A 13,068-nucleotide genomic window follows, 5' to 3' on the forward strand; every position below is an offset into this window, starting at 1 on the left:
ATAGTTGTTAAATGAGTAAGCTGAAGAGTATTATGTGTGAGAAGAAGTAAAATTTTTGTGAGTTTCAAGATTTCAACATTTTCGAAGCATAGTATGCCATATTATTATGTACAACATTCCCAACTCCTGTGTACTGCCATGTTCTCTAATGGCTTTAGAATAGATTTACTAACTATTTATTGTCAATGCAAATTTTATTTTCCAGTGAGGGCTACTTGAATGTTGATCTCCATTTGGGGCTCATGGTAGATTCCATCTATATTCCAATTTCCAGTTTTTATGTCAATCTAGGCAGCCAGAAAATGCAAATTGAGAGGAAAAAATTTGACAGTTAATGGGTTAATATCTGCATAAAAAATTTTACGAGGGCAATCCCAAAAAAAAGGTCTCCTATATTTTTAGATATACAAAGAACCGTTTATTTTCTATAATTGCTATATCACTTTAAAGATTGAACAATGCTTTATTTTTCAACATAATCGCCATTTCATTCGATGCATTTTTGTAGACGCTGTGGCAATTTTACAATGCCCATGTCATACCAGCTTGCCGCCATGCTTTTCAGGAAGCGTTGAACATCATCTTTCACCTCATCATCGGTGACCGTCGTCCAGACAAATGTTCCTGCAACTTAGGGAACAGGTGGAAATCGCTGGGTGCCCGTTGCCGTTTGTGGTCTTCTGTCAGCATACGCAGCACCCATCTTGCACACACCTTCCGATATTGCAACTTTTCCATTAAAATCCTGTGGATGGTGCTTCTGGAAACCTCAGGAACCAAAATGCAGAGAGCATCCAGAGTGATCCTCTGAATTTTACGCACGAGTTCCTCAACTTTCGCAATTGTCTCGTCGGCAATCGACGGCCTCCCGCTTCTTTCTTCGTCATGAATTTCAGTACGACCGGCTGTAAACTCTCTACGCCACTTGCGAACGTTTTTGACATCCATGCACGACTGTCCGTACACTTCCATCAATAGGCGGTGAATTTCAACTGGTTTAACGCCTTTTGTGATCAAAAGTCGAATAACTGCGCGCACTTCGCGGTAACGTTTGTCGGGAGCTCCATTTCAAATGGCTGCTAAGCCAAGACTGAGCATCCGAGCGAAGCGCCTGCGTGCTTATGTGGTAGCGGAGAAGGCACCACTCACAACATTGTTGCCAACAACCGTATTAAAACTTTCTCTACGTCCCCAAAAAATAGGAGACCCTTTTTTTTGGGATTGCCCTCGTATTCAGCAGAGTATTTTGGTTGATGATATCTGTTTTGAAATGCTGAGCGAGTAATAAACTTTCATTCTGAGGCAGTTGGCTGCTCCTCCATTAAAAACAGCAATGGTGCCACTAGAAACCATATGGTTTTAATTCCATATTCATTGAAAATGTTAATTTGCATTCAGAATGGCAGTTTCAGGAAAGGGATGAAAACAGATGAATAAAATGAAGGACTACTTGCAAATTTTGATCAAAATTATAGACTTTTAAAGACTAATACTCATTTGAAAAAAAAAAAGGGGGGGGACCTTTAATTGTTTAATGGAAAATAACCCAACGATTACAACCGAGGAGAAAAGAAGCTTAAGATTGACATCAAAGCACAATATGAGCTGCAGCTTCATTTGGGAGGGGAAAATATATTGGTGTCTTTGCAGCCATTTCTCTGCTTGTACCCATGAAATGACTCGTAGCACATATATAAAACGCAGATCCCACGAAAGAATGCACAATGAAAAAGGAACTTAAAACAAGCAAGTAAAATTGCAGAATGCATGAAAAAGAACTGCCTTTCATATAATGGAAGTATTGTTTCCATTTGGGGGGGGGAATTACTTTGAACTTATCCTATAGAGGGAAATAATCATGGCAAAAAAGTACTGTGAGCAACTCACTCATCTTGGAAATATACCAAATCATCTGGTTTTGGCCTCAAAAAAGAGTATCATCATCTATCATGAGAACACTAGACTACATGCTGCAAAAATGGTGCTATGAAAATATAAAGAATTAAAATGAAAAATCCTCCAGCAGCTATTGTATTCTCCAGACCTCCATGCTTTAAGTTTCTATATGTTAATCTTTGCAAAATAGTCTGAAGAGCATGAGATTTGATACTGCAGAAGATGCCAATAACTCCCTTACAAATGTCTTTGCAGAAAAAAAAAAAAAAAAATTTTAATTCCTATTAAGAAAAAAATCTTCATGCTTATCAAATACTAAAAGGCAGCTACAGAAAATGATACATTCTATATATATAAAACAACCTGTCTCTCTTCGATATGACTACTTGTATTCAAATTGGGCACAAAATTTTGCAGTCATCTCATATAAAACACAGTAACATATGATTTGGTACAAGACTTTTTATGTTTTTTTAAAATTTTTATTCATTTACAACATATTAACAATCTCTGATAACACTGAGCAATTTTAATAACTAACTAATTACATTTTATTTATATTTCATTATTACTGTTACATGAGGTTAGCTATTTGAATTTGGCAAAGCATGTGAAGGTTATCTGCCTAAGAGAAGGGATGCTTTCAAGGGAAATAGGCTTGTATTCATGTGACACATGAAATTCCTGAAATTGAATCCGGATCGAACTCCCAGTAGTATTTAACTGCTCAACCACTAGCGAGGCAAATACTGTTACATGCGATCCAATAATGCTCGCAATAATCGAATAGAAAAGCATTTACATAAAAATTACTTAAAATTTATAATTTCTCACAAAAACTTAACTAACTATTGATTCTAAAGCACTAAAAATGAGTGACATTTATTTTTACTGCATGATCTAACAGCATGATCAACAAAATTATCAAAATAAATACATTTTACCACATTCAAATTAACTAAAACAATAATACAACACAAGCTTCACTACAAAATGGAAATTTTCATAATTATTTAATAAACAAACAAACAAAAAAGATCTTACTCACCAAAATATATAAGAATATTCATGACTAGAATAAAGCTCTAATTCAAATCCAGAAAGAACATACTGTATCATAACTTTCAGTGTATGATACAACACCCATGTGCCAAAGCAAGCCAGGTGAGGGCAAGGATTGTCTGACTTTAAAGACAGATTATGAAGATAAGCATCTACTTTATCAGCCTTAAAAGTAAAGAAAACATTGTTTAAGAGTTAGATATGGCACTGAAATATTCTTTATTTATATGTTGTATATTTTCAAAACACATTAATGGATTATTAAAGAAAAATTATTTATTAATAATACATTATAAAAAATGCTAAATACTACCATATCAATTCACAATTTTTAAACTATAATATCAACATTTACACACAAAAATATTTTGAAAACACATTTTTTATGAAATTCTAAACAACTTCCCTACAGACCTCTTCTTGAAGTGCAGCCAATTCTTCTAGCAAATGGGAAAGTTTATCTCGCTGCCGAGCTCTGTTGTGCCCAGATATTTGTACTAAAGTACAAAATGGACGAACACAGTGTCCTAAAAAGCTGTCAACATATTCCTTTGCTTGGGTATTTAACATCAAGGGAGATCTAGAAATTTCAAAATAAACATACAATTAAACAAGTTTTTCCAGCTTCACTGATAAAGCATTTAAAAATTCCTTCAGAGAACATAAACCTTTTTAAAACATATGAAAGAATGAATGTCTTCTGAAAATAAATCAAGTTTTTCATGAACTTTTTTTTTAATGCATGTTAAAAAGTTATGCTTGTATGTTCAAGAAACAATAAACAACTTCTCTTAGTTTTAATATCAAAATAGCAGCTCTTCAATTAAATTCTTAGCTTTGAAATTTAAGAATTTTTCATAATTTAATCAATCTATTAAATAACTTTATTAATACATTCTATTTTGAAAATTATTATAAAGTTAGCTCAAAGCTGCAATATGTACATATTATCCAAAATTTTTCATTCTAAACCTATAGTCATTATCTGTTCTTTTATTATCATTCTAAAAGTTACAGACATGATGTATCTAAAAATTACATACCTGGGCTGCAAAGCAGGTGGCCTTATGAATGTGCGTATTGCATCCCTTAGCACGTCCACAATGTGCATTGAACCTAAAACTTTGCCAGGGTCACTTAAATACAATAACTGCAATAAAAAATAAAGATACTGATTCTCAGAACCAAACATAACTTTTGTGCTTTAAATATTCATCGAGAAAATGTTACAATTTAATGATGACTGCCAATTATAATACCTTAAAACACTATCTAGTACCTTCTATTTTAGCTGGCTGATTGACAAAATTCTATTTGTGACTTATATTAAATTTCAAATTCTCGCAAAAATTACTTAGAACATGTGTTAGCTCCCACATATAAAGAATATATGTAGGATAGCAGTAAGATGCTTCCGGATATAATATGGACATTTTACGAAATATATACAGTGAAGATCGTTTAACATGAAACTGAGGGGACTGAAATATTTTTTCGTGTTAAAGGATATTGGGGGGAAAAAAACATACAGTCAACAAAATTAAGTTTATTGGAGTACATTTTATTTACATAGATATGCATATAGGCATGTATTTAATAAAAATCAATTAAATAAAAACATTCACAAGAACTTAATGAAATTTAATACAAAATTTTGAAAAACAAAACATTTATTAAGCTCTTGGAAAATAATCTGATATTTTTGTTTGCACTGTCTTCTTTAGCATCAAATTATTAACAAATTGTTCAATGTCGTCCATTTTGTTATTCATTTCACCATTGGAATGTGTGCCTAAATAACTACGCATAGTTTTATGATGTTCTTCATTTCGGATGACATGGGAACAGGAGCTGCATTATTCATTTCATTTTCGTTGTTGGAATCTGCATCAATGTTATTTTTTTAGCTTTGAACAAACTCCAAAATGTCTTTTTCTGCTATAATTGGGGCTGCAGACACAGCTACTACTGCAATTAATTCTTCCGATATCAAAGTAGGACAGTCCTTTGGCTCCAAAGAATCCGATACTTTTGAGAGTTGTGCATGACAAAAACAATTTTCATTCATGCTTGGAGTCACTGAATTCCATGCAGAATGCAACTTATGAAGAGACAGAGACATGCAGAGTACAACATATGAACCAAACTCGCTGATTTTTTATTCACACTGCGATGTACTTGCACAGACTTCCAAAGCCAACTGATGAGAGATGAGATGTTTGTGTGTAGGGGTGGAAGGTGAGAGTAGCTTAGATAAACAAAATTGGCTCTTGTCACAGGCTATTTTGAGGGTATTTCAAAGCCAAGTTAGCCTCCTTCCTATGAAACACGTGAAACATGAACTCTTTCATGTCACACCCCTCTTAAATCATGCCTGCGAGGTCATTGTTGGGAGCGCTGTATTATTTTGTGTTAGCCGATATTTTGTCTTAAGCGTTTTCACATTAAACGTATTTCACGGTATATAATTTTTCATAATGGCCTTTTTTTCACAAAATAATTCTATGCTTAAAATTTTGCCTATCTGTACACAATCAAATTCGTACATATATATATCATAAAAACAATGAACAAAAATATATCAGCATAACAAACTTAAATGTTAAATCAATATTTTAAACACAAAGCTATATTTACTAACAGACAATTCAAAACAAAATAATAATTTTATCATTTTTAAATGCTTTTAAAATTTATTAAACATAATTACTCAAAATAAATTTCTAAATCTATAAAATTTTAATTTGATATTTTTTATAAAAAATAGCAATGCATATTCAAAGTTAAAATATATAAGAATAATTATTAGCAATTGTCTGATTGGCAAATATATAAAACATTTTTATCTGCACTAATTATCACTTATAGTTATGAAAATCTGTTGGTATACATTATTAATAATGCAATATACTTTTAAATGAACCTATAAAATTTATAATTATTAAACATTTAGAGATAAATATGCCTTAATTTTCAACAATAATTCATATAATTTTCCTAACTTTTTCAATCAAAGTAACAGAATGAATTAGCAGAATTTTTTGAAGACATAAATACTTGATGTTAAAGTGAATATCATAGAACATTTATCACATTAGAAACACAGTTTAATTCTGCTGAAGACAACTACTGAACCATCGGTCAAACCTTGATGCAAATGAATAACATTTTACACAGCATGTCAACATAGAAAATCCCTTTAAAATGCATTTCTATTTCTGCAAGCATTAACATGTAAAACTTTTTTTGTAGTTTTTGATATGAAAATGGTAGCAGGGGGGGGGGAACTTTCCAGATACTAGAAGCACTTTTAAAAGTACTATTTAATCACAATTAATATAGTATATTTTTTTCTTTTTAACCTGCCTTTATTTTGCCACTGAACTTGTTATGCAATCTCGAAGATTTGAAGTGTTAGAAGAAAAATTTTTCTAACTGAAGTAGTTATGCTGAACTGAAAATAGTAAATTTTATTTTGCTGGACATTAGACAGGGTTCATAGCCACATTTAAGTTTAAAAAATAAGCACCTATAAGCACTTTTCAAGCACATTTTGAGAAAAAAAATAAGCACCTGCCTAATTACATTATACACAACTGCATAACCTTAAAAATTAGATTTGTAATTTAAAATATGAGAAATGCAGTATTTATTAAGAGAGGATAAGCATTACCTCAACCATGGAAAATAATTAAATTTATTTTTCCACTCATATTGATATTTAAATAATTTAAATCTAAATTCTGAACATTTTCATTGTATATCAGTTTTCACTTAACAGATATTGCAAGCAAAGTAATTTAAGTAAAAAAGAGGAACATTTCTGAAATCAGAAGACAGAAATTTGCTTCATGCAGTCATCCTTTAACAGTAAAAGCTTAACTAACCCACATACTTAGAAATTGGCGAATATTTGGACAGTCGAGCGTAACTTGAAAAAGAGGAGCGGAGGGGGGTAGACGTTAGCCGCTCTTTAGATTTTTACACTAAATAATGCTTTTGACATTTCCATATCGTATAAAAATAAACCAATGGAACTGAAAAATATTCTGCCTAGCAAGCACAGTAAAAGTAAGTAAGTGTTCATAAACAAATCTCGGACAGAACATCAAAATTAATTATCTCTGCAAAATATGGCAAACGTTATTGCGCAATACGTGTGCTGTAATTCTTCCCTACATGATATTACGCAATCAAAATCAACAGCTGCCGGTATTGGGAGAATAAAGAACTAAATAACTTTGGTGTTTTTCATTCTAATTTTCAACAGACTGCGTTAAATTTCCGGAATAGAATCATTCTTTGCTTGGGTTGGTACACAGCAGAACTTTTAGTCCTATTCAATCCAGATTGGAAAGTGACAAAAAAAAAAAAAAAAAGGTTCATTGCTTGTTTTGCAGCGAACTGTAATAGTTTCAATATTCTTCATACATATGCTCATAATATAAGCATAAAACACGAATATGAACTGACCAAGCGGAACGAGAATGTAAATTATTAAGAAATTGATAGAAATTCAAACGTGTGTAGTATTTGGGTGGGGGGGGGAAAGAACGCCGAATGTACTGGAATTTTCTACTGCTTTCGCGATTCTTTGACCAATCACCTGTCTGTACTCTTCGTGCACACCAAAGGTTATGTTAATGCAGAGAAAGGGGGAAAAGCTATTTCCGGGAGTATTATTCACCATCTGACATTCCATATTAGGAAGAAAAGTTGTTTATTTAGTTTCGGCTTTGGTACGGGGAAAAATAGCGCATTCATTAAAAAAAAAAGCACTAAAAGCAAAAAATAGGCATTAAAAACAAAAAATTAAGGGCTTTAAAGAAAAAGTAAGCACCTATAAGAGCCTTTATATTTTATTTTCAAATATAAGGACTTATAAGCACTTATAAGGACCGCTACGAACCCTGTTAGAACTTAAAAATGTGAACAGCTATTTTAAAAAAAAAAAAAGTTATGATTTAAATTTTGATGCATAAAAAGAGTAGCAGCTATCAAAACAAGTTAAACATTTTTTTAAAATTTTTTATATTAGACATATTGTGGCAGATAACTTGGCAAAATAAGCATGCCTGTTCTTGAAGAAAATTTTGCATTTTTTAAGATGTTGTGGTACGAAAAGCAGCTACAGCACTCTAGTTAGGAGCAGGAAAAAGCAAATGCAATGTACTCAAGATGAAATTTTAGTTCAGAATGATTTAGTTTTAGTTTACATCCTCCCCTTTATCTAATAAAAGTTTTGATGCTCAAAGGAATCAACTAAAATCACTACAGGCCTTTATGTAAGTTTCATGCAAGAATCATATGATATGGATTAATTTTGAAATGATGCAGTTCAGGTAGAGCATTAAAAGCAAATATTGTTATCAGAGTAGAAATGAGGAAATACCCAAATTAAAATACAGATTTAAAGGATTACTGCAAATCAAAGTTAAGAAATTTGACACACAACATACAAAAGCTAAATCCTACAACTCAAAAATTCTTTGGTAAGGTTTTGATTTCCAAGGCAACATTAAAGTTTTGATTAATGATTCTTCTAAGAATTATTTCAAGCTCTTAGAGAAAAAAGGAAATTCATGAAGTTCCTAGTTTTTCAAGCAACCTCTATATTGAAATTCCCAATATTGGTTTAACATCCAGGGAAGTTAATAAAGATTGCAAAATACAAGAAGAATATATATATAATCTCTCTTATAATATGTTCACCAAATGAAAATAGTACATCATAGTATATTAATAAGCATTTACATTCTTCTATGAATGGGACCATGTTGAAATGATCAACAACTCTTGCATATACTCACTTCAGAATCAAAGAAGCCATTAAAATTACTATAAGTTGATGTTACAAAAGAGATCTGCCTTTCAATATCTCATTTACATTGATATCTATCATAAAAAGTAAAGCAATTTTTGCAAGAAACTACAGAAATTTTAATAACCATAAAAAGAAGAAAACACAAGAAAGCCATTCATGTGGATTCCAACTGATAAAGCAGATGTATTATCCGCAAAATATTAGAAACATTATTGAACAGTGCAATACAAAATAGAAGCACTGACAGAACAAAAACTTAATCTAAGGAATCGACAGCATAACAGCTTTTTAATTATTAAGTAGCTTGACTATTAAAAAATAACAAATAAATAATATAATAATAAAATACTAATAATAACATTATTATTAATAAAAAAATAAATGCTACACACCTGAAGTACTGATCTGGAGAGTACACAAGGAGAAGTTTTACTGAACTCATTTAAAAAATCCTAAATTAAAAATCAAGAAAAGAAAATTTTTAATACTTCCGAGAAAGATTTTTAGTAGAATAAATGTAAATATATCAAACTGCAATTTTTGTACATCTACAATTTTCCAAATTTCTAAATTCGTAAAAAATAATTCATATTTATTTAACATCACAATTCCTTAGAAATTTTTTATTGCATTTTAAGAATACGATTCAAGAACAAGATTGAATATCTTACTGTAACATGAATTGTTGCTTGTACTTAGAATGCACTTATGGGTTTATAACAATCAAGACCAGGATTTTTATGGCACACTTTTTTTTTTTTTTTAACAATTTCCTCTTTTAAGCTATTTTTGAAGTTTTTAGAGCATTTTGGGGTTTTTTATGGGATTAGTTGGGTATTTCAGGGCATTTTGAGACATTTCTAGTAATTAAACTCAAAAATAGTTACTTTTGAAATAACACTGTCTCAACTCCTATGGACTCATTTTGACTTGAGCAAGCATGCCCTATCACAGAAAACTGATTATGTTAACTATTAGTCTTATCGATCACGACAGGCTTTTCCCACAAAGTACGAGTGTCTCTTGAGAGAATTTTTCCACAGTGGCATCTCTTAACTCTTTAAGACTTTTTGTGCATGTTCAGTAATTTTTTTAATGGCATTTCTCCCCCCCCCCATTTTAAGCACATTTTCTGGTTGTTTTTAAGGACATTTTGAGTGAAATTTTAGGTCATCAATATTCGGCCCTGAATATAGCTTATATTAGAAATTTCATAACACACAACAGTGTATGCACTGTCACATTCTTCTCATTTAATATTTAATAAAACCCAAAAAGTAAATGCAAATAAATAGGACACAGCAGAGAAGTTGGCAATTTTGCAACAGTATGTGTGAATTTGTTTTGAACGGAAATGTCTCTACAACTTTTTTTCTTGCAGATCACTCTAAGAACTTAATTGTAATGAGGTTACAGACACAGAATAACTTAAATAACTTACTTTCACTGCTAAAACGTTTTAGAAATACAGTGTTATTATATGACTGCTCTACAGTTTCTTTGAAATTTTATGGTTTATCACAACTGCTCTGCTCAGCAGCCGATACTAATAAAACCTGAATGGCTTTGTTCATATTACGTAGATGAAATGCCTGACTTGGTAGCATTATGCTGCTATTCAAAATATATTTACAAGTGATTTATTTCTTTAGATATATTTGAAATATTTCATGTTCAATGAAACAGCATTAAAAAAAATTTCAGAAGCTGAATTACCAATTGTGGTATATCAGTTTTAATATGAAATCGGAATTTAAAGAAAATGCCACAATACAAAACAGATAGTGTATGCAACAGACTAACTACCAAAGAAATTGTGCCCATTTTAATAATGCTATTTGAGCAAAACAGTAGTTCACAAGGTTATGAGTCACAGAATATTAATACAGTGGTCTGAAACAGGCAGCCCCCAAAGCAATTTTATTGCAGCACATGAATACATTTTCTATAAATTAACATTATTATGATATTGTTACAAATTTTGTATTTAGATAGGTAATTTTAATAGAATTGTAAATAAAACTATTGTATTTTTCTGTGTAATGTAGCACAAGCAAATTTTTATGAGAAAGTTATGTCGAAAAAGTAATAAAGGGGCATGTACATTTAACATTGAGTAAATGGGTTCTTGAATTGAAACTGAATAAATGTAATTGACCACTATGTTAGCTGTAACTGTAATTCCATCCTCTTATTGCTTAAATCTCAGAAATTACTAGAAATTTCTCTCAACCGGTTGAAAAGGCTGGAAAGAAAGCATCTCAGTTCAGTTGCTTAATTACTGTTGTTGCGAGTTGTTTACTTCTGCGTGAACTGAGATATCCGAGTTAGCTTTCTCTTTAGATGCGCTTTGCATTGCATTGCATTGCATTTTACATTCTTAGTATTTTGTTGTGTAACTGATGATTATATTGTGTGATGCTGCGAATACTTGTACGAATATTTCTGCGGAAAATTCTAGTTCTGAAATGTTTCTTTTGATAAAAATAAATTTTTACTAACCTATTATCGAACTTATGCATTCATACACGCAACAAAATTTCTATGACAAAATTCTTGTCATAGTAATTTAACAGATTTTGAATCTACTTTTCTCAATTACAAATGCATGCAATAAGAATTATCAGTGTTCAGGAATACAATTGCATGTGAAGTTTCTTTCTTTTGTTTTTTAGTTCTTATTTCAGTTTAAAATTAGTATGTCTAAAAAAAAAAAAAAGAAAAATATGAAAAATGAGACTGACTGATGCACATCTACAATTTGTGATAATCATAGTTTCTACCCTTTTCTCTCCCAAGTTAACATATTTTACAAAAATCAAAATGCTATGAGGTGCTCATAATTGCTTTAGTTTAAATAAGTTATCTAATGGCTAACTCAACAAGATAAAATTATTTAAAGTAAACGTCCGTCTGAAAATATAACGTTTATCAATCAATATGTTTGAATAACAAAGTGCAATTTACAGAAATTTCGGTACTATTCGGTTTCGAGGGCCGTAAAAAATCGCCAAACTATTGTTGATGCCAATGCTGCCAAAAATAATTGCAGCAACCCTAATAACTGCGGCAAGAAAGGAAGTATAATAGTAAATAACTATTTAAGATTGATGTTTTAATATAGATGAAAGGTTAATTCCATATAATACTTTTTTATTATTATAATTTATATGAAAAAGGCTAAACATGAATTAATGGAAGCATAAGAGTAAATAACTATTTCAGATGATTATTGTAATTTATATAAAAATTGCTAAACATAACTGAATGGATGCCTGCATCGCTATTTCGATACCGAGTTATCGCTAAAGGATAATTTCATCTCGTTGGTTGTTCAGACGTAATTTTCTATAATGAATGATGCCTTTTCTTTGAAAATATTCTCGTTACAGTGCAGAATCGCTCACTTATTTGTTTGCCGCTTTTTACAAGGGTAAAAACAATTGGATTTTTGTCAATTTTCTTTTACTTTTTAAGTGAAAATAGGTCGATGTGTACATAGATAAAGTCAAAGGTGTGCGCAGTGCCATTTTTGTCCAATTCTAGGATTATTTTTTAAGTGAAAATAGGTTGATGTGCACATGGATACCGAGTATGTGCAATTCTTAAAAACGTGTCAAGCAGTGGGTGATTCTGCACTTTACCCAAAATTCTATTGCCGAGTTTTCGTCATGGGCAATTCCCAAATTGTTAAATCCATAGGATATCAAAAAAGGATTTAAAATCAAAAAAGGATTAAAAAATTAAACTAGTATTTCAATGGCGTTTTAAGAAATATAAAATATAAACTTAGGCAATCTGAAATCAGTGCATACGCTAGATTTGGCGCGCTGTTAAATGGGCGCGTTTGCTAGATTTGGCGCTTTTGCGCGTACATTTTCGCTGCAATTTTTTTTACGGCCCTCGAAAACGAATAGTACCGAAATTTCTTTCAGAAATAGATTTCAGACAGAAAACAACTATGAATTGGAATTTTTTCTTTTATATCCTTATTATTAATGTATATGTATGTTCTGATAAATATTAAGTGAATAAAATTTTTAATTAACAAATTTGATTCGCTTAAAAAATTCAATTAGGCTTTAAAAAAATTGACTCAGCTGCTTTTAGATCATGCATTTGCATGCATTTGAATGCAATTTTCACATGCAATTTGAATTTGAGACTACTGTATTAATACACGTAACATTCCATTTACATTTATCAATAAATAAATAAATAAATAAAAAACAAACAAACAAAAAAAAAAGCATTATGCCAATATCAAAACCACTCAGTTTGCTGAT

The 13,068-nt window shown here is 31.0% G+C and overlaps 1 protein-coding gene across 1 annotated transcript in view; it reads right to left on the minus strand.

Moving 5' to 3' along the window:
* Naa35 (N-alpha-acetyltransferase 35) overlaps positions 1-13,068 on the minus strand; it is a 55,815-nt gene that overhangs the window by 15,146 nt on the left and 27,601 nt on the right. Inside the window, exons 12-15 of the mRNA XM_035361829.2 lie at positions 9,175-9,234; positions 4,002-4,108; positions 3,373-3,538; positions 2,945-3,123 (exon numbers count right to left, since the gene is read on the minus strand). Of these exons, the coding sequence (XP_035217720.1) occupies positions 2,945-3,123; positions 3,373-3,538; positions 4,002-4,108; positions 9,175-9,234 (512 nt within the window). The remainder of the gene's footprint in view (positions 1-2,944; positions 3,124-3,372; positions 3,539-4,001; positions 4,109-9,174; positions 9,235-13,068) is intronic.

Source organism: Stegodyphus dumicola, chromosome 1 (genome assembly GCF_044657685.1).
Source record: "Stegodyphus dumicola isolate Sdum_Otavi_A_Nest chromosome 1, ASM4465768v1".
Taxonomy (NCBI): domain Eukaryota; kingdom Metazoa; phylum Arthropoda; class Arachnida; order Araneae; family Eresidae; genus Stegodyphus; species Stegodyphus dumicola.